This window comes from Cottoperca gobio, chromosome 12 (assembly GCF_900634415.1).
Source record: "Cottoperca gobio chromosome 12, fCotGob3.1, whole genome shotgun sequence".
Classification (NCBI taxonomy): domain Eukaryota; kingdom Metazoa; phylum Chordata; class Actinopteri; order Perciformes; family Bovichtidae; genus Cottoperca; species Cottoperca gobio.
Window position 1 is genome coordinate 9,510,347 of NC_041366.1, and position 25,635 is coordinate 9,535,981.

General features: G+C 41.3%; 1 protein-coding gene across 1 annotated transcript in view; it reads right to left on the reverse strand.

The window, feature by feature from the left end:
• Positions 1-3,598: 3,598 nt before the first annotated feature.
• Positions 3,599-25,635, reverse strand: part of LOC115016938 (ankyrin-1-like) — a 73,102-nt gene continuing 51,065 nt past the window's right edge. Inside the window, 21 exon segments of the mRNA XM_029445064.1 lie at positions 3,599-3,634; positions 3,636-3,668; positions 4,136-4,207; positions 4,697-4,832; positions 4,953-5,610; positions 12,808-12,853; positions 12,855-12,967; positions 13,541-13,672; positions 13,767-13,841; positions 14,965-15,049; positions 16,079-16,198; positions 17,713-17,841; positions 18,663-18,891; positions 18,993-19,089; positions 19,238-19,442; positions 21,355-21,566; positions 21,793-21,947; positions 22,549-22,773; positions 23,971-24,083; positions 24,429-24,492; positions 24,762-24,885. Coding sequence (XP_029300924.1) covers positions 3,599-3,634; positions 3,636-3,668; positions 4,136-4,207; positions 4,697-4,832; positions 4,953-5,610; positions 12,808-12,853; positions 12,855-12,967; positions 13,541-13,672; positions 13,767-13,841; positions 14,965-15,049; positions 16,079-16,198; positions 17,713-17,841; positions 18,663-18,891; positions 18,993-19,089; positions 19,238-19,442; positions 21,355-21,566; positions 21,793-21,947; positions 22,549-22,773; positions 23,971-24,083; positions 24,429-24,492; positions 24,762-24,885 — 3,059 coding nt within the window.

The following is a 25,635-nucleotide window of genomic DNA, read 5'->3' on the forward strand; positions in this document are numbered from 1 at the left end:
CATGTAATTATTAGTGTAATGTCCAAACACATTTTCTGCTAATTGTATCTCCAACATGATAGTCTAAATAAGTTTCAGAGCTTTCTCCAAACACATTTATTAATGGTAGTCGTGGTGGCGGCTACGTTGTCAGAAATGACAAAGAGGAGCAACGTATGTACTTATCTGAAGCACAACCAAACAATTGTACGCGGTTACGATTCATCATGAAGATTTAAACAGGCGACAGTGTCATCTGACTGTTATACCCATCGAATGTTGTCTTGCACAACAGTGACTCCGCCCTAATAATGATAACTACTACGGTATTTACGGTAAAGAGGTCGTTCTCAACGCATATACATTGAATGGCTCTTGCTAAAAAATGCCCCAAAGCGTATAAATATGGGGTTTGAAATCTTGAAGTCGTAAGGATTATGACTTTAAATGAAGTTTATTTTCCTTCAAATGCCTAAATCCAACCGCTATCTTGCGCTGATGCAGTACACCATATCATATCGAAGATGACTAGTTACCATAGAGATTTACTTTAGGGAGTCACTGGCCTCCACCATCCAAAAGATGTAAACGGCATCAATCATGCAAGTTATGAATCTGAACAGTGTAAATATAATAGAGGGTTTGTCCTCTAGTGGGTGGATTCAAGACTACGTTGTTTTACATTAATTAAATGAAACTGTCTTGTTGAACTTGGTATTTACGTATTTGAAGAGGGAGTAATGCTTTTACCAAAACTGTTTTTGTTCATTGTCACTTTGCTTTCCCAGAAGCTGAGCAGCAGAGAGGAGGGCTCTCCGCGCAAATGTGCATGTGCAGGGCAAAGAGCGGAGGTTACTGACCGCATTCTCAAAACTTTGTCTCCTCTTTGGTCTTATTTGAATCAAAGAGCTCCCCACCACACACACACTCACAAACACGCTTGCACACAAACCATCCTGCTCCATACTACCCCGCCAAAACTCCCTTGCATCCCCGTCCCGCCCTAAACGTCCCCACCACCACTTCAGAAGCGCTCGGTTTGTGTCCTGCACTCGTCTTTGAAAGGAGGACTCGGAACTTAAAAAAGGAAAACATTTTTGATTCCGACAGCGCAGAACAGAAAACCTGAGTGAACAGTGGAAAACGTGTGATATGTAATAAACATGTGCTATTATCGGATGAGGCTCTCGTGTGCACGGACTGGGCATGGAAAATATGTGCATTTGCGTGATGTATAACTAATGTACTCATTCATTCATTCGGCATCTCACTCATTCAGGCTACAGTAGCATTTACAGTACTTAAATATTGTGTTTTGATTTCCATTAAATGTGTGCTACTATGGTACGACCCCTTCAGGTTACTGCATAAAGGAAGTGCTTCAGAGATGAAGAGGATGATGGATGGGTGGTTTGCAGTGACGTCAGTGTATGAAAATAGTGAAACAAGTACAACCTAAATCAATCAAAAAAAGAAATGGAGCTAGGTTACGGCAGCAGCAGACTCCTTTATTCGGGATCAGTGTTTTACGTTAACATATCCTGGTTTTATTTTTGCTACTTTAGGTACTGAAAAACAAACTGATCCCTCTCAGGCCTACACAGCCCCGCACTGCTACAGCTGAATCTTCTGATCTCGCATCAGTGCATCCTCTCTGACTCATGCACATCAAGGTCGATGGAACCAGCCAGATACAGCGCAGCTGCCCGTTGCCAAACTCGAATGCTGTTCGGAGTTTCTGTCATTTACACCGTACATATACAGACCCCTGGCTTACATCTTCAGGTGTTCTTGTTAGCTATTATTGCTGTGGCAAACTCAAAAATCTAACACTCTCCGACCAGGCAATAACTATTTAATAATGCAATGTGTTTCTGATTATGTGTGTGTGCTTTTGTTTGTGTCTTCACAGTTCACGAGTCTGGGGTCAGTGTTAATAAGACAATCACAGTGCTACCTGTCTGTCCTCGCTGCACACTTCCTATCGCAATCACATCTTGTACTGTCGTAGCATCATGCTATTTAACGCTCGCTAGCATTGAACTACAACTTCCTGTGTCCGCACATGAATCAGATCGTCCATGTTGTTTCCACTTCATTCACTTTGCTGCAAATGAATGAACCTAAATTTCCGACAGTGAGGCGCTACAGCCGTTGCAAACAGATAAAGAGGGAGCACACACACACACACACAGTTTTTAGCATTAAATGGAGGAGCTAGTAAATGCTGATGAAGAGGCCTGGGATTTTACTGCTATATTGACAGAGGCTACTGATAAGGATTGTGAATCAACATGATGCGCGCTACTTGGAGTAATGACGGAAGAAGGTAGAAAAGGTCACAAGGGAGGAAAAACGGTGATCTTTGTGTTGTCGAGCTGCTGCACAATACAATCAAGCAACCAACCCCTTTCCAAAGAAAACACGAGGGGTGAGAGAGATTCATTTCCCTACCATGGTCAGACAATACTTAAAACCAAGGTGGACACAAAAAACACGAGCTTCATCAGCACACGCAGACAGGTACACTCACAAGCGGGGGAGCACGGCGGCTTTCTTATTCCAGCACTGAGCACGCCATGACATCACAGAGCTCCAAAGAGCCAATCATGAGGCAGGGCTCAGCGCCTGAGCCAGAGGCAAGAAACACATGCGGTAGAGAAGAATACGCACACACACACGCACACATACACACACTGACACATGTCCACGTAGCATAGAGTGCATATATCACATTGAGAATAACAAGGGAAAGGGTCCAGTGAAAGAAGCATTGGCTCAGCAGAAGCTGTATACAGAACCGTCCATCGAGGGAATTATTATTTTTTTTGGCTGCAGTGTTATTGGACTCAACTCGCTGACACAAACCACTCCAGTTGGGGGGGGAATAAGGTCCTTAAAAAGGCTCAAGCGCGGGCCAGCCCCGTACCTTGTACCCCTTCAGTTTGTAGATAATGACAGTTCAAAAGGTCAAAGGGCATGCACCAGCAGTCATCATGCGATTACAGTTTCACAGGAAGCACTTTTTGTTGCTTTTTTTTTTCCTTGGTTGTTTTACTGACATTTATGTTTTTTTGTAAAAAAAAAAAAAAAGAAAGAAAAAGAAGAAGAATCATGCCTTAGTCTAGTTGATATTTTTCTTTACAAATGTTATAAAACCTCCACTTTTTTTTTCTCCCCTCTGTCTCTTTTCTTTTGTGGTGCTCCATGGTCACACGTTGAGGATGATTCTGTGTTTGTCATTTTGTAGTTTGCACTTCTTAGTCTTTGTCTTACTCTTCCTCTCCTCCCTTCCTCTCATTTTCCTCTGCGGTCTGGTTGTGTTTTTGTGGAGGATGATTTGGCAGTGGCTTTCCGGTCCTAGAAAACAGAGACAGACACCATTTACACACTAAACGCAGGCGAGATTAATTTGGCCTTCCAAAAAAATGTAATGAAATCATTTATGCTCAAAATTCTATTTCTGAACATAAATGGAAAAGAACAGCATGTGAGCTTTGTGCTCCAACAAAGTCCAACAAAGTCCAATAAGTTGCCGTACAGGCTTCTATCCAAGCACTGGGATGCACAAGTGCTTGTTGTGTGTCCCGTACCTGGAGGACTGGGTAGTATGTGTATTTCAGTGTTTAACTCTCCGCAGACTGGTGCGCTGCAGCTGACTGAGCGCCCTTTCTCACATCCACCCCCACCTGGAGCAAGGGGGGAGGGAGGAGGGAAGGAAACAAGACTCGGACCAGTTAACTGCTGAAGCCTCTACATACATGTAACCAGAGAAGAAGAAGCTGGCCAGCCCCATGTGGCTCGCTGCAGTCCCAAAATACAAACAACAAACGTGCAAGCATTTTGCTAATGATGACATGATGATGGTAATGTCTCACTTTCCTACTAACAATCATTTTGTGCAACTACGTCGTTGTAGTTTTGTCTAATTTCTTCCCTTTTTAGAGTTTGAATGATCATTAACTCAGCATCATAGTGGGGTTTGTTGTCTAATCTGCTAATGGGGATAAAATGCTTCTAACCAACATTTGCTTCGTGGCTACTGGTCATTTCCCACTTGTTGTGCCAACCTATGTGTCAGATTCACAGTTGTCTGCTCGGGTTAACAGTATCTATGTGTGACTGAGTGTAAACGATGAAAACACGACTGACTCACCTTTCTGGCGAGCGTGCGTCCGTGTTCGTCTACTAACTGCGCCTCAGGGGCATAGTCCTCTTTCTCCTCTTTCTGTACAAAAAGAAATGCAATTGACATATAAACAGCAATTCACAGTACTCACATTTGTACGACGATAAATTGTTTGCAATCAGAAATGTAAAACAAAACCAAAAAGTATTGGACATGGCCAGATATTTCCCATGTGTTGCACCACACAACACATCATTCTGGTCGGGTTCTGTGACTTTAACAATTAACATTTGATGATTGTTGACTTCTTAAGTGAGACTAAATTAGTTGATGGTCGTGAGCAAACAATGTGAATGACTGTCTTCCCATCTGATCATTTAAAAAAGATAAAAGGGATGGACAAAGATGTTCCCTCTTCAGGTGCAGGAAGCGGTGTGTGGTCGGTAACCTGACCTGGCCCTGCTTCTGCTCCTGTTCCCAAGCACGTTGGCCCGCCTCCTGGTGAGAGAAGCTTAGCCCCTTGTCAAAGGGCTGCGTGCCCTGCAGGAGGCGCCCACGCAGCACATGAGAGTAACCCGTGTCACAAACCGGAGTCAGCAGAGCCTCCTGGGCCACGCGCAAGCCTGGCACGCTGGCGTCACGTCCTGATGACACCGAGCCCACCCAGCCCTGCAGGGAGTCCTTGTCTGGTAAGTAGGGTTGAAATGCTCCCCCTCCAACCACCCTGGAGATCAAAGTGCAAATAAATCAAAAAGCGAGAGAGAAAGAGAAAAATATGTTGCTATTTTGAGTAAAGACAGTGGAAAACACACAAATGTAGTGAGTTTGACGACAGTTACTGTACCGATTATCTCCATTGTGCTCGGAAGCGCGACTCAGTCCCGACATCTCACACCGCTGGGCATACACCTGCTGGCCTGCAACAACAGAAATCCCTTCCACTGAACCCAACCCTACATCTCCACCTCCTCCTTTTGCTCCTCCTCCTGCTTCGAGGACCTCCCCTCTCCTTCCATCCGACCTCTGACCTCCCAGCTGGCCGTTTAGGTTGACCTTGGGCACGGCGCCACTGGCCCTCACCCTGTCCCATTCTGCCAGTGCAGTTGCTGGCTCCTGTGGCGCCTCCTCCTCCTCAACCTCCCCTTCCTCCTCATCCTCCTCCTCCTCTTCCTCCAGCTCCATGATGGAGCCACTGGCTCCGCTGGCTCCACTGCTCGGGCGACCCAAGCTGTAGGGAAGGGAGAGTGTGGCGCCCTCTGAGTCGTCAGCCCGACTGCTGCCATCGAGTGACGAGTCCTCCACTGTGACCAATGAGGGGCTGACCCCTGCTGGCCACACCTGAACGTCCGACATCTCCATTAAGGTGTCTTCCTCGGTGGTGGCGATGGGGGCACACTCAAGGCTGGAGACTTCTTGCCAGTAGGGCTCTGCACCTAGCGGGGAAGGCAAGCTGTACTGCATGGAGGCCGGGGACAGCATCTCATCTTGCACCAGCCCATAACCTAAGGGAAGACAGGGGCGAGACAAGAGAAAGACTAACACCACGCAGGCATAGCTGGGGGTGGGGGTGGGGGTGGGTGTGTGGATCGACTGTTTTTCCAACCTATGAGCAAACAGTGGGGCTCAGCCCTGTCCCAATATACCAAGAAAGAGAATAGAGTCTAGTCTTTATGAAGCCGCTAATTTAGGATTGAGATCCTTCAATCTGTTTTATTAAGTGTGAAAAGCAAGATATATTGAACCAGCAGTCGGACTCTACGGAAGCCCTGAGAAGAAAACATTCTAGTAATCTTTTTTCTAAGTCTGATCTCAATTGTTTTCCCTCCTGTGTTAATGACTTGAGGTGAAAAAAAGTTTTGACAAGATAATTGTCTTTAAAAGGTTGTCATCTAAGAGACAGGTGGGGAAAAAAAGTTACTAATTTCTTTCATTGGCAAAAACAGAATAAGTGTTAAGTGGTTGTAATACTCATTTCTGCCACACGAGGCTGAAGTGCACCAATACCCCATGGTATAAATAATAGTAGTTGCACTCTAAACACAAGTCACATATTGTGTGTTAGCAGGTTATGTAACTCTTTGGTGATGTCTTCATTTTTGGCAAGAAATTTATTTTTAATCGGCACTAATCTGAAAACATGAATGCTTTTAGTTCTATTTAGGTTGTGGTGCATTGAAGCGTCTTGAGGCCGAAATTACTATTACAACGAACAAACGTAGAAAAAAGATCCTGGCAAAAGAATAAACTTTTTCCCGACTCGTTTTAGATGAAAAAACAATTATGGAAATTAGAAAAATGATCCTTTTTTCACCTGATATTATATCATAGACACAGGAGAGAAAACTATTTAGACCAGAATGTCTTTCCCTCTCAGGGCTTCCGTAGCCTCCATTAGAAATCCCAGCCAGAATGTTTTGCAATACTTTCAGTTTGAAAGGTAGATTACAAGAACAATACTTGTCTTTCACTCTGAAATCAGTTTCATGTTGATTTGTCTAATTGATGTTTGTGGGTTTGATCCAAAAACCTTTAGGTCATTGTCATTGGGACACAGCAATAAGAGTGAGGTGAGGGTCAAAGGGGTTTGGTGCATCACCCATTGTCTGTGAGGTGAATGGTGCAGGGCTCTGGTTTGCTACCTCGTAAGAAAGTGAATCTGCAGAACATACTCCTTCCTTAATAAGCGAGAAAAGGTGAGTCTCAAGTTAAACAGCATATCAGTTGTGGGGTTGGCACGATCATTACTAAAATCTGATAAAAGTCTTCTAATTGGATTTTAGTATCTTGATTAAAACTTGAGTTCATTAAGATGCTGATAAGAAAACATGTCCATACAAGCGGTTGCATTTACATACAGCCGATAATACAATTACAATATTTAACGGAAGTACTGAACAATTGAAATCTGTCCATCACAGATGTTTTTTTAATTTGTTCTTCTTTAGTAACTGTTGGTTTTGACTGGCTGGTTGCTATACTTTTCCCAGGTCTGACAAAATATTCCAGACAGCAGATTAGATGAAGAGATTTTTCTACGATATCCCAGCAGCTGTGATACAAATACCAAAGCTGTAATAAAACATCTACCGAAAGATATTATCGTTCCAACCCTTGTCACATGTTCCTGATTGGGAGTCAGCAGCATCTTGCAGATTCTGCAGAGGGAAATGCAAGTTACAGTTGCTCTTGCATTATCAGAGGCATGCATTTGTATGTGTCTGCATCCCAAGCATCCAAATTAAGGCCATTGTACAGACATACACACAATCTACTACATACGTACACGCACATTAGATAAACCTATTGTTTTTAATAAGAGTTTAATGTAATGGATTGTGTTAATGAAGGCAAATTACAGTATTAAAACTTGGTCTATATTTAAATCTAAAAAGACAGGGTCATTTAAAGAACGTATTATCAATCACCTGGTTGCAGCATGTATTCTTCTGCGTTATTGTGTTGAGCCTCAGATTTAAGAGGACTTAATTGATGAACTGATTGTAAATTAATAAATTACAGTTGGGATAAAAAAACATTATTTAACCACTTTTTATATAATAATATAATAAGCAATTTATAATACATTTTTGTTCTACTTTGAGTTCAATACCAAGAAGTCATTCATTGCAACAACACTATTAAAGTACACACACACACACAAACTACACAAACTTTATATTCAGTGATTATTTTTCTATTTTTCTTTATAATATCAATTCTGGGCAAAACAAATGTGTGGTATATTAATAATGTGATCCATATCATGTTATATCATTTTAATTATAGTACATATAATATAACATGTTTAGTATCTGAGTTTAATCATGTCATTTAGGTTCAGTCTTTTGATGTTTTGATATCATCTCAACAATGTTTAAGATGTTTTTTTCTCCACAGCTGGTGTTTTTTCTTTTGTTCACTTTGAATAATTTAAGTGCAATTTTCATTAATCATTTATTATCTAAGTTTAGCATATTACATGGTTAAATGTCTATTTAAAACTAAACTATATAAATATTGAAACCTATTCAGTATTTAAACAAATATACTTTGGAAATGCTTTGTGAATAAATCTTATCATTTAATAATCTGTGTTTTCTTTGGTGATATTTGAAGACAATAATTCCCTCAGCTTTGTACATGTGACCGGTTTGGATTGGGGATTGCGTGAAATTGAACAGTAAAGGAGTACTTCACCCAAAATCAAAGTTAGATGCGTTCACACTTTTTGCCTCAGAGCCCTACTCCACTTTGGAGTAGAACATTTCAGTAATCACCAAGTAGTGATGTCCCCTTGTGTATCAAGCCGAGTGTGGCTTTCAAAGAACAACCCGAGGTACAACGTGAGCACAACCTTATGGTTTTATGACATCCTCTCAGTTTTACAGCAAGTTTGTTTTTTCTACTAATGTACCTTGTTAAAAGTATTGCTTATTGTAATTAAAGCTAACATAATTAGTATTTCTTGACCTTAATCTAACCTAACTTACCCTATCTGGTGAGCACTTACTTTTTAAACATTAAACAAGAAATTATAAATAATATAATTGAAAAAATATACAATAATTTCAGATTTTCTAATTGTATTTAAAAAAAGATTTTTTTTTTATTGTATTTATTCTTATTCTATATTGATGTTTCTTGTTTATGGACCAGAACACCAAAGCAAATTCCTTATATGTGAAAACCTACTTGGCAATAAGTGGATTCTGATTCTTAACCAGGTCCAGACAGACGGCAGGCGAAGGGGATTTGTTTGTAGGAATCAATTCATTACAGCTCAGGTGTCTGATGACCAATATGTCCCTTTGAGACAGTACATTGACTGTAGCTATTTTCACTATCAGCTCATTTCAAAAACAGCTCTTTATGTACTTTGATTATAGTTGTGAAGGAAAATGATAAGGCTTAAGAATACAATCATAAAGAATGCTCACCAAGAAATGATGACTTATATAAAAGGATGTTTATCATTTACTGAATAGAAACTGCCGTGATGTAGCTGCTGAAACAGGAAGTAAGAGGCTTCGCTAGCTGATAGTTAAGCATATTAACTATATCCTCAGAGAAACAACCAGTGGTATGCATGTATATATATATATATATATATATATATATATATATATATATATATATATCTCCAGTAAGTATTAAGGTCCAGCTATGGGAAGAAAACTATTGAGTGAAGCAAAATGGCAAAATCTCCCTTACCTGACCTGACCATTACAAACATTTTCTATTCTCAGATTTGAAATGCTTGAAGGTCAAATTATTCAATGCCGATATGTTGCAGATAAATCAAAACAGCAATTCAAATGGTTGCAAATAGAACAGAATCTATAACAACTATTATATGTAAAACAAATATGCATTAATGGGTGAAATACCTCTTTACTGCACAAGTAATTGTCTCTCAGAGTTTTTGTGTTAATGGACTAAAATGTGAGTAAGTGTGTGTTTCTGGGATGGTACAGGGCCAGGATGATGAGATGTGGCGTCAGAATGAGGTGAACAGGGAGGAATGAGTGAGAGTTAGAATGAGAGTTAGAATGAGTTAGATGAATCTGGGTTAGCCTTTCCCTTCACTCCTGCTATTTAAACACACACACACGCAGGTGTCAAAGGCACAGGATGTAGTGAAGCACAAATTAACTCCACAGAGATCGTCATGGCATAAGAAAACAAACAAACAAACTGCACAGCACGCTACTTATTTTACCACTGTAGACACACACACACACAAACACACACACACAAAACTGCACTCATATTAACATGTAGATGAGGACACACACACACTTCTCAAATGTACAGAAATCATCACACACACCCAAACCAATACACAAACACACCTCAATGCAATATCCCTGCTGGCAGATAACATTCAGACAATGTTAACAGTGAGTCCGTCATCACACTTGGGCAAAACGTAGTTTATGAAAATCTAATTAAAGGGATAGTTCAGATTGTTTGAAGTTGTATAAGGTACATAGTCAGTGTAATAGAAGAGGTTCCCAGTGTTGGAAAGACAGTAGTAATAACACTGAAGTAAAGTAATGTACTGCTGTGGACAGGAGCAGCAGCAAAATGTATTAAAGAAAAGGCCCAACTATAAAATTCAATCAGTTGAAGTGTGCAAATAGTAAAGCGGTGAAAATAATCTTTAAAATAAATAAATAATAATAATAATAATTGACAGATTTGTTTTAAGTAGGCCTTATTTATGTGGCTGAAATACGTGTTGCTCCTGCCCCCGTCCGCAGCAGTACATTGCTTAGTTTCCGTACCCGTACTCCTGTCTGTTTCTCCAAACATAATACACGGACTATGGATACGTACCTCATACAAACCCACTTCAAAAATCCTAAACTATCCCTTTAAATGTCAGGATGTAGATTCAATTCTTATGTTAAATATTCAGTAAAAGGATATATATATATATAAATATAATAAAGGTGTACACACTAACTATAACTTGAGTCCCATTAATCAAACACTGAGAATAGTTTACAGCTAGTCATTTTGCCCATGAATGAAAGACATCCTGTCACAGCAACATTGTACCTTGAACATTATGTACTACGCAGTTGATCATGTTACAGCGTAGCATTAAACAACACACCATTTATTTTAGAGGTAAAGAAAAAACACATTTGTTGGTTAATAAAGCATTAAAAACAAGACTGAAATACACCCATTTAACAGAGAAAACATTTTACGCTGTGAAGAAAACTTTGTACATTGAAAGCATGCCATGCACATCAAGATGTTGGAATCAAAAACAGCAAACAGCAAACTTTATTTTGTTGAGGAAACTCTTCACTCACAAGTCGCAGTCACTGTACAGACACAAGCACATCTACAGTAGACCTGGGTAAAAACATATTTTAAGATCTTTTTTTTCCCCACACACACACACACACACACACTGTAACAGGAAAGCATGCAGCATGCACATGCACAAACTGTAGTACACACACAGAGCTGGACTGAGAGAGGAGGAGGAGGAGAGGATCCCCGCTAGACTGAACGAGGGAGGAGCGCAGGAAAATAAGATGACAAGAGAAGGAGGAGGCCCAGAGGTCAACATGAGGTCATATGAGGTCAGAGGTCGGAACAAGGAAGAGCTGTGAGGAAGAAGAGCAGGAGAGGGGAGGAGAAGGAGTAGGGCGGCTGGGCAGCAGATATGACATGTCACAGGTTCAGAGACAGACTGAAAGAAGGACGGAGAGAGAGTGCCCTGAGCGAAAGACACAATTTGGAGACCGCTAAAACATTGCAGTTAAGTTACAATGTCAGCTGTCAATCAAGCTTAGTCTGAAGTGAAATTCTGTCTTGTTCTCGGGGACAGAAAGGGAAAGACAAGAAAGAGGTAGAGATAGAAACAAGGTATGACGGCCCAGAGCACACTATCCTCTTTGTACTAGCGCCACTTTTGACTAGTGTATCCATCCCAGTCACACATGTATGCACACACACACACATGTATGTGTGCACACACTCACAGACACGCGTACACACATATAATCTAAGCAATCTCAAACATCCTTTTTTGAAAATCAGAAATGACCCATAATAAGCGTTGGCTTGTTCATTAATGTTACACCTGTCAGTAACAGCAATAGCGAGATATCTTCGTTTCTCATATTAAGAAAGGAGAATAAAAAGCGTCATGTTCAGGGCTAAAGTATGAGGTGTGAAAAACTAACTGAAAATAAATGACTCGTGGCCCAGTGAGGAATGCACAGAGGCGGTGTTAGTGCATGCTGCAAAAGGCCGGGTTCATGGTGGGAGAATGACACCATTCCTCAGACCTCAAAAACATCATCTGAGGATCTTTATCAATCATCATCATCATCATCATCATGTCATGTCATGAGCAGCAAACCACCATGCAGCCCGACTTCCCTTCAACTTACCCCTTCTGAAAAACGGGGGTCTAATAACTCGTGGCTTGCGCACTAGGCGTGCTGACCTTTTGTCCGTGACCTCTTGTGGAGCAACAGAAACAAGGCAAAATGGCTGTTACCCACACTCAAGGGAAGCAGGGAGGTTTTCAAAGTTAATGAGAACAACAGCTCACCTTATTGAGCCTAAAATAATTGTCTAAGATTTAGTAGTGATGACTGTACCGGCTCTTGTGAACAATACATTAGTTTTGTGAAATAAGGGTAGAATAACTGTTCTGCAAATATTACCAAGCACACCAAATACTGTACTTGGCAATTGAAGTAACTAATCCTCTGATTAACTTTCCTTCCAAATGATGTTTTAGCAGGAAATTCCTTTAAACTTTCTATTTCTGATCGTTTCCAGATCCTCATGGGACAATCAAACAAGCCTAACATCAGTCTCGCTATAAATATACTGAGTATTCATTCCATAGTTATTTAATCTTATAAACTTCTGGCCTTTGTTCGTACATATCTTGAATGGGGAAAACTTTCGATTCTTTAAAACAAATGGATTCATAACTTGCTATAGAAAAAGAAAGAAATGATCTAATCTTGGTGATGTATTAGCTTTAAAGTAACAAAGTAATAAGTATAAATGAAAGATGAAAACACTTGTTAAAGAGCATAGTACATTTAGCTAAAGTCTAAATGTAGTGGGGTAATCCACCGTTCATTGGTGAGGATCCATCACGATCATAAATATTGCATGTCTTGTGTGATATTTGACGTGTTTGTGTGTCTTACCATTGAGGACACTGGGGGACAGCAGGGTGGAGTCAGCGGTCGCTGAGTCGACAGGCTCCTTCCTCTAAAGAACCGGGCACTAGCAGTGGAGCCTGACCCTCCAGAGATGTTACTATGTCTGCACGATCAATGTTTTTCAGGGCAGTGTAGAGGCTCTCCACTGAGGGAAATCAAATAGAGCGGGTTGGGAGACAGATGACAAAGAGAGGGAGATAAATGGGGGAAGTATGTGCATGAGGACAAGGAAGTCAAGAATGATCGGAAGTTACAGAGCATTACTCTTGTAGACAGCCAGAGTCAGAGCTCTGTCTCTGACTGTAGGTGTGTGCGCGTGTGTGTGTGTGTCGGGAGCGAAGCCCCGCCCTTCGCAAAACAGAGCGGAGAGAATGTGAATGCACAAAGCAAAGCAACAAACACTGAAACGAATAAATTAAATAAATAACATAAGCGTTTAGTTTATTTAATAAAAAAGCACCTGTTCAATGTGAAAAGTGAGTTGTGAATGTAAAAAAACAAAAAACTCCTTGAATTTCAGGGGGGTGCGGGGCTTTGTTGGGGGGGGCCCCCCCCCCCCCGTGAAACAATGGTAGGGGAAACACTGGAATTAATCTGCCGATGCTCCGGTTCAGAATGAGACCAAACCTTTCTATGGGAGTTGGCATGTACTGATATGTGAATACTACATTATTGAAGTAGCTAATTTCTAAAAGATACACAGTAGTGTCGGACTTACTCTTGGCCCTCTTGCCTTCTCTGCTGGCCCACAGGTTGAGCAGTGCAGAGCTTTGGTCCAGCAGGGAGTTAGGATTCTCCACACGGATCCTATTGATGTCGTCCACACCAAACTGGAGCTCACGTGCCAACTCTGACAGATGGACAGTCAAGTAGATGAGAAGATGCATACAAACACAGAGAGATGCAGCAGATACATAGCTCGTTTGATCTTTTAAGTGACTAACCTGCCCAGCTCAAACCCAACTGTTCAGATATGATGTTGATCTTGATCTCAGTCCTCTCCATGGCGTTCACTGTGGCTTAAATGAAAAAACGGAACAAAGAACAGCCACCTTAGAAACCAGCTGCCATGCTGTCAACAAGACAAATAAGTGGACATTTACTGAACTGAGGAGATTGTACCCCGGACTCTAGTTCAAATAAATAAATCAATAGAGTACACCTAAGTCACAATTTATTTGAACAGTCCAGCTGATATTCAAGTGACTATAATTTGGGACTTCGTGGACAGATAATATCAATTTTGGACCGTCCAAATACTGCAGTTGCTATTCATTATTTTGGTAAATAAATCTTCTGTGTCCTAAAAGACTTGAGTTGCTATTAGAATTGTTAATAGCAATACTTACCTCGACAAAAGCATTGCTCTGTTGAAGGAAATAAGCAATACCCACAACATTGTTTTTTTTGTCCAAATAATCTTCAGGGTTAACACACCATATGGGCAGGGGAGGTTATCATTTGGGGTTCATTCAGGTGCTAGTCCCACCAATCAAAGTAGCATTCAGTAATCATTACAGAGGGACTGAGGTGCAATGTAGCAGCGCTGTGTGATAGACAGAAAAGGCCTTTTCTCTTCAACCCACCACCCGCCATCAGCAACGTTTAGACCAACTAGAACGGCCATCTTGACTCTGTTCATTTACCACAGGCCAATCAATATTAGGGCTCCTCTGTCTAGCTCCACTGCGAGGTCCTGCCCATTCCCGGTGCTAAGCTACGGTGCTAATGCTTACAGTATCTGCCGCCATGCCGTTGGAAATCGCAGTGGAGACACTAGCGCCATGCAAACCAATCACAGAAGTCATTCATCTGTTGTTATAGCTAGGACACTCGACACCCAACAAAAAGGCTAATTTGCCATGTGCCATGGTGCCATTTTGGGATGGCTGCTCATCTTTTGGTCACATATTCAATATGATTTTCCTCTAACTGCACTGCAAAGAACTCTGGGGCATACCGTAGAGCAGTGCATTGCATCCAAGGTTCGGTCTTTGTGCCATGCGTGCACGCGAGACAGAAAATAGAGAGGGCAGAGTGGGAAGCAAAGGGTTGTGGGTAAAGGGCGGTGCAACATTCAGTGCCCGTCTCCACTGTGTATGAATCAGGAGAGGGCTGAAGGTCAGGCAGTGAAGGACTCACCCACACCAGGCTCGTTCAGTGCACTGTAGCGTTCCCTCAGGGCGAGGGGGGTTAAGGTCCGCCTGCGCTCTTCACTTCCAACAACCTAATAAATAAATAAAAATAACAAAATCACATTGTAATTAAATTATAATTATTGTCTGAAGCATAATTAATGAAGCACTTCTTAACCTTTTAACGCCCAATGTTTGGCCCGCAGGACATTAGCACCACAGAAAGCTTCGGCTGACTGCTGGTACATTGGAAAGTTACAGGAATATGAGCATGTAATATGAATATCAATAGATTACTTTCATATTTTTGGTCATTGTGGTAATTTTCTAAAAAGACAGTCCTGTCAGGTTTAATGCACAGCAGAGTAAAACAAGAGAAACGTTAGAAATATGGCATTTCCCTACCTTTAAAGAATTCTGTCAGGCCAACAATGTAATAAATCATTGGAAACTAAATTTCTAAATTCATCGTAAAGGTCTAATGATAAAAAGTAGTCCATCTGTTTTCATATAGGTGAACCACCCAAATAAGGGGGAGGCGTTAAATAGGTAAAGCAATGCTGCATACTGTTTTAATATTTATTTTTCAAAGAATTTCGAAAGACTGAAATTGACTTTAACAGTCACCTTGTTAAAGTGGACATGTACTGTAAATTACCAGTACTGGCATTCATTTTAGAAACAAAACAAAACCCTTTGAGGTTATTTGAACTCAAAGATGGATAGATATTGTACACATAGATATTGTACACATAGATATGGTACACATCTCTAACCTATGACAAATCTTCAGCATTTCAAATATTGGACAAGCCACATTACCAAATGGGTTTTTCCAATAGAGACAAGTATAATATACAGTATAGTCTTACTGTCCTTGAGCCAATCAGGTGTGGCAAGTAATGGCTGACGAAATCCCGCATCAGACATCACACTTGGTAAGTAAGACATAATAGCTAATGTAGCTATTGTGTTATACCTTCTAGAAAAACTGACATCTTAATCGGAGAATGTCACACAGCGACCTCTGTCTCATCAAGCAGATGGACGTCTAGGGAAATTCAAGAACAAAAGTTTGTGTATGTGTGCTTGCGGTGAGCCGCTTGCAAGCAGGTCCTTACCTTGACACAGGGTGGCATGGTTATGTTGAGGTTACACAGCACATGCTGTGTGTCCTCGTACTTGGTGCACTTCCGCAGAAAGGACAAAAATCCAGCGGCATCTTTGTTACTATCTCTGACCTAACATAGAGAAATGAAAGACAGAAGGGAGAGAAAGAAAGAGAAGCAAAAAAGGACAATAGAGAGGGGGAACATGGAGAGGAAAGATGAAACCAGATAGGGGGAATGGAAGAGAAAAGGGCGAACAAAAGGAGTAAGAAAAGAGCGATGGAGCGAGGAAGGAAGTGAAAGAAAGAGAAAGAGTACACGTGAAAAGAAGAGAGTGAAACAGAGCAAGAGGAGGAGGAAGAAAAACAGATCAAAACGGGTATTAGAGTCCTCCACAATGTGGCGCAGTAACATGGGACGAGAAGCAGGGGAAACAGGGATGGAAGCAGTCCACAGGCAGGCGAGAGGGAGAGATTTACCTGCACATTTTACCTGGACGTCTGTCAGACCAGACAGTTACAGAGTGACCGTGAGAGAGAGAAAGAGAGACAGTGAGACAGACACGTACAGACAGGCAAGGCCGCAAGAAAGGAAGGCAGGCAAAGAAAGTGAGGGAGTCACACGGCATGCAAACAATTACCCAAGAGAGTCGACAGGTAGGTAGCTTGTTTGTTGCTCGGCTACACCATTAATACAAATATATTTATCAAAGTAGTCATCTAGCTGATAATGTGTGTCACACTGACAGACACGCATAGACGGAAAAACAGGGATAGACAAATTAATGGATTATCAAAACAAATGAAAAAAACAATAAAAAATGACACGAATATGAAACACGAAGAAGCACGCACAGTATGAAAACAGACGCGATATTTGTGTAAGAGAAGGAGTTTAAACTACATGAATGAAATGCAGATTAAGGTACAAAAAGAGAGAAAGATGATCAGAAAGAAGGACTACTTTGACAGTGACGCATCTGTGACCAAAGGGACACACTTAAAGAAACAGTGTACCGTTACATAATGGGGAGGAGTTTATTATTACACATTCAAATAGAAAAAGAAGCACACACATCAGGGACACATTTGTTTAACTTGTCATTTGTTTAGAAATGATGATTTGATAAACACGATTTGACACCCACGAAGAAGAATCGACTGACTGATAGACATACACAGATCAAGAAATGTGTCGATATGTTGAGAATCATCAATATAATATATATATATACACAATAATCTTAATCATTTACTGAAATACCTTCATACTATATGAACATATAGTACAATTATTATGTCTTCTTAACCTTAAAATTAGACTTAAAGTTGGAGTACAATTATGTTATTATGACTGTCTTGGTGTTGCTGAATGAGTGTCGAGTCTACAAAGCGCTGCACTGTTATCTAAACTCTACATTCTAATGGTGAGACAAACAGAGAGACTGCCTGATAGAAATAACAGTGAAAAGCACAAATACCGCCGTATGAACAGGTTGTTTGGGAGATCAGCAGGTGGGTAACTGACGGACCAGAGGACGCTTGAAACACTGAATCCGACAACTTAACACACAAAACCACAGTACTGTATGAATACGTAGCGAGTGATAGAAAAGCAGGCATATGAGCCGGCAGATAGAGACAGACCTTGACAGAGACGGGCAGCCTGTTATCTCTGAAGGCCTGGAAGCTGAAGCTGCGAGGCTGCTGGGTGGCCTTCCTGATGGGCACCATGTTCCCAGAACACTCAAGGTGCAGCGGCATGCCCTCCATCAGCTGTGGGAAGTTTCACAAAGTGTTAAGGGTGACAAGATTAGAGCTGAATCCATTAGTTGATTGGTCAATCGACAAAATGGCAAAACTATTTTTGATTATCGATTAATCATTTTTCAGGCAGAAATAGTGAAACAATTCCAATATTCTGATTCCAACCTGTCGTCTTTGTCATATATAATTGTGAACTAATGATTTTTGGTTATTTGGACTTTTGGTTGAACAAAACAAGACATTTAAAGACGTCACATTTGGTTCTGTGAAGTCGTGACGGCCATCTTTTGACACGTCACAGACTAAAGGATTATCCATTCATTGATAAAGACGACTGGCAGATTAATCGATAATGAAAATAATCGGTAGTTGCAGCCCTAGACAAGATAAATCATATCAGCAATGGAGTCAGTAAAACAGCCAGTGAGGATCGATATCATAAGACACAAACTCCTACTGCTCTGCACTGCAGAACACTCTCTAATCGCAGGATCATGCCTCCAAAGATGGGGAGGTTTTGGAAGCAATGCCAGCAGTAGTGTTCGCCGTCTTTCTCTTCGTCATGCTTCTTTTCTTGCATTGCATCTTCTAAGTCTGACTTTTGAGTAGCCACGATTAAATGCATATCATATGAATCATTCTTTAGAAACAACAGCCAATTGTTTAAAAGTGTGCAGATAAAAAAATAAATAAAGAATAATTGCCACATTATGAAAATGATTTGAGCTGTCTGCGAACTACGTTTGAGGTTGCCATAACCCCTACTGCTTTCCTCAACACCTTTCCCTTTTTGTGACCTTGGAAACATTTTCCTTTGCCACTGTGCTGACCTCTATGTCTCGACTGCGGGCCACTTCGGTGAAGTTTTCATGCAGCTCCAGTGTTTTGTCCATCTTGTCATCTGTCATGCAGTAACAACGCAAGCGCCCCTCACGTGCTTCATTCATCTTAGCAAAAACAACAAACTTGGCCATATATGGGACAGCCATCAACTCGCGGTACAGCAAATTGGCAAAGGTCACTGCCTCTGCTGTGCGTGGACAGTCTGCCAGCCAGAATCTAGATAAGGTTGGAGAAGATAAATAAGAAGTGTGCAAGGGAGCAGGGAAAGGAAAGCTGACTGGTAATGCATTTGTCCTGATTACTTCTGGGGAGCTCACCTTGCGGAAACGTTGGTGGTAAAGTTGGCACAGCTGTGGGCGTACATAAGCTTGGTGGTTCCAGTGATGTCCTCCCACTGAGCTGGTGCTGTGCCACCTGAAACACAACAATCACACTGCGTCATTCATGCGCTGATAACCAAGGGAACAGATACCTAATTAAACCCTTTTGCAGCACATTTGATGTTATACAAAAAGTCATTACTTTACAGACAACACTGGATTAACTTAAAAGTGGCTCCTACCAATGACACTGCAGAGGAGTCGCAAGCTGGTGGTGTCACCCTCCCCAGCATCCCGAGGACTCTCCCGCCAGGACGGTGGCAGAGGGATGCGCAACCCGATTGGACGGTGAAATTTGCGTCGGCGTGGTTCGATGGTAACCACTGGGCTGAAGGTCGCCTGGTTACCAAGCTGCCGAGTCAGCAGTTCATCAGGGATTGGCTGCGCCTGAGAGTGGGTGGGGGAAAAGCTTATTAAAAAGGAGGATGCCAAAAAGGAAGTTTAAAGGATATGGAGTAGTAGAAGGGTGGGTGCATAAAATATGTGGGATACAAGCTCAAGCACAAACACAATATACAAACTGCAGGAAGTATAGGTGGTCTAAAAGGAGAGTAAATAGGCAGATATAGAAATAAGGGGAGGATACAAAAAGAAAACAGAGCAACACATGTGCAATTGACTGAAACATCAAACTCACAGCCATACTCACACATGCAACCAATTCATATTTCACACCTGACCCAGCTCAGATCAGTGCTTCAGCTTGGTCAGTGTGGCTCACAACTTAAATCAGGCAACTGAGGAGTGATGAATGGCTGGATAAAAGGAAAACATAAACAGAGCAGCATAAGGCAAAGCAAAAACTCAGACCCATGCAATTTCCTCAGTTAACATCAGTGCTGTGACAAATCAGTGCTTTGACAGACAATGTAAACGATGTACGCTGAAAGTGACCAAAAAATGTAGAACCCATAATCCGTCATAATCTCTGCCATGGAAAACAAAACAAACTGGAGGTGTTGGGTGAAAAGAGACAGTCAGCATGAGTGTTTGCCAAGTTCCCATATGTGTGTCTGTGGAGGTCTGGATGAGTGACAGTCAGCCACACATTTGCCAAAAGCTCCTATTTGGCAGGACAGACATCACGTGTGGCAAATGCTAATTTAGAAATGGTGCAGTATGGTATGACAGGCTGTGATATTCCTCATGTCTAGTTCTTGGCAGCGTGATGTATTATATTGTAAAATGTACGTGACTTAGTCTAAACTTATTTTCTCAATCAGTGTCATCTAGAATAGTTTTGTTTATTTCACAAGAGAGATTTCTCCATTTCTTTTCTTTTCCTTGATTTTATCACGCTGGCTTGAAGTGGGCGGGGCTTAGTTACTTACATGCACCAATCAGAGTTTAGCAATATGTGTGTGGTTGTTTGTTTATGTTTCGTCAGTAAAAGGCAACTTTAAATAAAAAACAACTTCCTGTTTTTCTTTCAAGACTTAAACTTTGATTGCTGTAGTCAAGAATATTTAATGTCAAAGAGGTAATATGTAGATGTAATGTTTCAAATTGAAGAGGACCATACTAGTTTAAATACGTATATATTTTAGCAATTTACTTCAACCATTGGTCAGTTTCTAAGGGATATCATAGTGCTTTATATGTTTTATATTTTCATCATATCTTTGAGGCAACTGTTGGTTTCGGTTCAATTTCAGCAAAAGTGGTGTTGACTGTGATTAATTAACTAAAGCAAATGTATACTGAACTTAAATAAATGGAAACCAATGACTATAAGAAATGTAGGACAGGAAAATTACATCTTAAGAAATTTAACATGTACATTATTTGTAGAAAACATTTGTAGAAAAAAACATGCTGCTTGTCATAGATGCAACAACTCATACAATATTTATTAAACTTCCTTCGATTCACAGTAATGGGAGGATAAAGCATCTGTCTGCAGTCCGCAGTACAGTGTACAGCATCACTGATGACTGATAGCACAACTCTGACATATTAAGGCCTGTTGTTTGTCAAAGAGACAGAACATCAACTTCAGGATATGGAATCTGTCAAACCTCCACTCCAAGACTCTGAATGCAGCACAAACTGAAGGTAAACACATTGGCATAGACCATTTAGTCACAGACTGAGAGTCAGCTGGTTTGTAATTCAAACATCTGTCCTCGGTAATTTCTCAAAAGCACCAGATTGTATCTGTTGTACGAGCAAAGTGACAAACACCAAAGCAATTATAAAAAGTGTACAGGATCTATCATGTCATGTTTTTAAATCTGCAATGCCCTTTCCTCTTCATCATTCCTGCTCACGCATAACGCTCTCCATCTCCTCGTCTTACCTGCAGCCCCAGTCTCACTCTCTTGGTGACGGCCGTCTCAGGGAAGATGGCCTCGACACGGGGCACCAGCTTACAGGTCAACCTGCCGCCCTCCGGGCCGATCAGATCGCTCTCCTGCTGAATGCGGGAGACCACGGCGAAGTAGAGGGGGAAGTCTGTGGAAATGATACGACGGATTCTCTTCTTGTCCAGCTCGTCGTGACCCTCCAAGTCTACACACAGGAAGGAGCGAAGAGGAGGAAACAGGAAGAAGAGACACAGAGGGAACGGTGATGAGAGGAGGGTAAGCAGGTTACATGTGAGAAAATGTGCACTTCTGCGTCGTTGCTTTGACAACCTTCCTATAAAAGAGTATCCCCTCCCCTCTGCAACTCCAGGGTCATACACCAAGATTAAGACTGAGTCCTCTGCTACAGTCATTTGTTACATCACACTGACCTTCATCCATGCCATTCAGTATAGTTTCCAGCACTTCGTCACCATAGCGGTTGCGATGTTCCTTCCAGACCGAGCCATTCTCGCTGCGGAGGACCACAAGCTCTCGGTCCCCTCGGCCCAGTGAGGCAAAGTGGGGGATTTCCACTATAACTGGCCTGTGAAAGAAAGAAACAAAAAGAACCTGCGTAAGAATCTGGGTTTGAATCAGGTTTCAGGCTTTTTCTATTCAACACACAGAGCATGATGAATTAAAAATGTATTAATTACAAAATCGGGTTTGTGATACAATTATTTTTATTTGTAACCTTGATAGAAAAAACTACAATATTTAATATTGTTCTGTTCCAATGTTGTTGCTGGGATCACACCATATGTTACAGCATTGCCCTGAGATATACAGACCTTGTATTGTCCACTAGATGGCATTATAATGCCTCTGCTTGTAATTTATTCTTAAATTAAACAAAATATAGCACATTATTGTCATTATTTTACAAAACTCCAGGTCAAGTCATTCTTACTTATAGTGTCTGTTTGAGTTGACAGTTAGACACTGAACAAGTAGAAATAAAACAGAAAACATTTCATTTCATATGAGCATAACAATTCTCATCCCTATATTATATATACCCACCAACATATAAATATGATAAGTAGAGATTGCCACATGCTCTAACACAAATGCACATACGGGCTGAGCCTCAAAGAAACAGCTTGACAAATACAGCAAATAAACCAAGTACAAAGTTGACCCACCCAAGGAACTGCATACTGGATGGTCCTAGGGAGATGATACGGCTAGCAAGCCCCTCCCCCTCCACCAGTGGAGGAGGTGTGGTCAGTTTCTGAGGTTTCACCAGACGGCAGGTAATGCGTGTCGGTGCTGTGCAGGTTCGAGGGGGGATGATGACTCTCAGGCCGTGGTGTCTGCTGCCTCGCATGGAGCCTCCTCGAGCATCCACCATGAAACTCACCAGGAAGCTGAGTCAAACAGTGATACGGGGATTCAATGGAAATGTTTGGATGATCATTATTCATCTTTAAACTTTGTTATTGTGATCAAGATGCATTGACCAATACATAAAACAGGGTAGGAAATACAATCTAACAATCAATACTGGCGCTTTCCTCAGGGAAATTCTTCCACTGTAGGAGACAGAGAAGGATTATTCATTTGTGGTTTATTCCACAGTGTTTGGAATTGATCTGAGTGAATGATAAAGGAGACACTTATTCACTATGTGGGTGCCCTTTTTATTTCATTGTCTCAATGTGGCAGGGGAGGACAGGCCATCTGGAGTGGCCACTAAGTGCAGCAAGCATGACATAAGAGACTTAAAAAAGAGCTCCATGCTGTTTGATCTTGCATTAGACAGGCAGCTTCATACAGAGAGGTGTGTGTGTGTGTGTGTGTGTGTGTGTGGCAGTGTGACTCTTCTCCTCTCATGGGTTCATCTTTTCAAACACCCTCACTTTATATTCTGCATTTTAAATGCCGACTCATTGTGCAGTGCATAAATTATGACTAGGCGGACTTAATAAATTAACATTATGCTGAATTAACATCTTGAATTTGTTAAGAAATACCTCAATTACATACATTTTATGCATTAACAATATAGAAACAGTGTAAACACAGGGACAGTTCAAATTGCTTATGCATCATTCCTCATGTACAGTATGAATCCTGGGTTCAATTTAATAGAAAACAGCGCTATATCTGTAATTATGTTTTGCCATTTGCCCGCACTGTGGGAAGTGGAGTATCTGTGGTTCAGTCTTGGCATCAACACATTTTGATGTCACGACATCAACGACGACCAGATGAAGATGAAACGAAAAGATGAAGGACGCGTTTGTGAGTTGTGAATTTGCCTCGCACCTTTAGAACGTGGTTTGTCACTACTAACATAGCAATTATTATTTAGAGACCCCTGTCTCTCACACACTTTACATGTGAGTCTACAGTTTCAGTAGTTTTAGTATTCTTTCCCATATTTTCCCCTTTATTCCATCTTCGCTGCCCTTGCATGCATTCTGTACTTTTCACAAACTCAACAATTGAGTCTGACCAAACCCCTTCTTTAAGAGGAGCCTTACAAGCAAAATCAATCAATGACATAACTTCACATGAATAAAATGAAGATTAACATGCAGCAAAATGTTTTATTAGCTGACCCAGTGTGAATTGGGCTGGCCACAGGGCTGACGTTGTCTGAAGTCTCCGTAGCCGGGCTGCTCGGGATAAGAGAGTCGTCATCATACTCCTTTGGCAGCGGGACGGGGGTGTGCTGAGGTCAGAGGGGGAGAAAGATTCAGAGGCGGTTAAATAACCATGACTGAAAAGATTAAAGACGGAGAAATGATGGAGCGAGAGAAGGAGAGAGAGGAGAAGATGAAACAGCGCAATGAGCTGAGTGAGAGAAAAGAGACAATGATGGACAGAAACAGGCCGAGAGGAAACCAGAAGAAGAGGAGACTAATAGAAGAGACGGAGAAAATCAGACGAGACCAAAAGAAGAGATAAAAATAAATACTTTTTGACTGTCACAAATTAATATCTGTCTTTAACTGGCTAAAGAAACAAATGCTTACAGAATGTAATGCACCCTCTGAACATCACAAACTAAGCCTACCTGATCCAGCAGTACAGTCTCTGGGGACACACAAGGGATCCTGGGAATAGCAGGAGAATACGGCCTGTAGGGGAGGAAGTGAGAATACTGTGAGACACGAAACAGCTGACAATTTATTCTGCAATTAAAAATATCTCATCTCAATCCCTTCGGTCTCATCATTTAGGACAGACATACTGTAAACGATCCACGCCAGTCATTCAATGACTCACTCAATCCCCTTCTTACAACATCTGTTATGTTATGGTTTTTTCTTGAAAATGAAATCAAAACTAGCAGAAAACCATTTAGCAGACAACACAAATGCAGAACTGCGAGCACACGATGACTTACGTGGTACCAATGCCACCCTCAAAGTCTCTGAGCGATTTCTTCGGGGAGAGGAAGTCGTCGTCCTGGTCCTTGAAATCGTCAAGCTTCAAATAGCGGCCTCCATCCATCCCGAGCATCTCGTCTCCTGTGGGCAAAATAAAGAGGTGAGAAAGGTGGAGAAGAACAAGTTGCACATAAAGAATTCAAAGAGAAAAGGACAAGACCATGGGGAATACAGGGCAACATGATGCTCTCAAGTTCTTCCACTCAGTTGTAAAATGTAATTTTCTTTTGTGAATAATCTGCCAATAAAATTCACCTTATTCCCCCCCCCCCCAATGCATTTTTACTAGTTTTATTTCAGGGTTTTACATTTTTTTTTTTTTTATACGAGTGACAGTATCTTCCACTGTGGTTGACCTCTCCACTTAAATCCAAATAATGTCACTGGATTCAATTCCCAATAGACAAACGTTAATAGTTACACCAGCATCCTCCCCATCCCTTCAACTTAATGAGAACCACAGAAGAAATGGCCACAAACAAATCTCTCAAATATTGTAATCCAAGCGATGGAGTCAAACCAACAACATTCAGAGCCGATGGAAACCAAAGGGGTAAAAGAAGAGGATCGGTAACACAGTGAATATTAACATGTTTAGTTTAGGACACTGCATGGACGGCAAACTGCACCTAGTGACGGCTTTTTTAGTGAGCATGCCCATTAAAGATGAAATCACACGTGGTGATGGTTGTTTCTGTGCTTGGAGAAAATATCTCAATTATTAAGGAGGAATGGCATCGAACTAATGATCAACAACAACAACAACGACGACAGTAAACGAATAAACCACTTCACAAAACAGAGTTGTTCACAGACAATTAAACATTCATT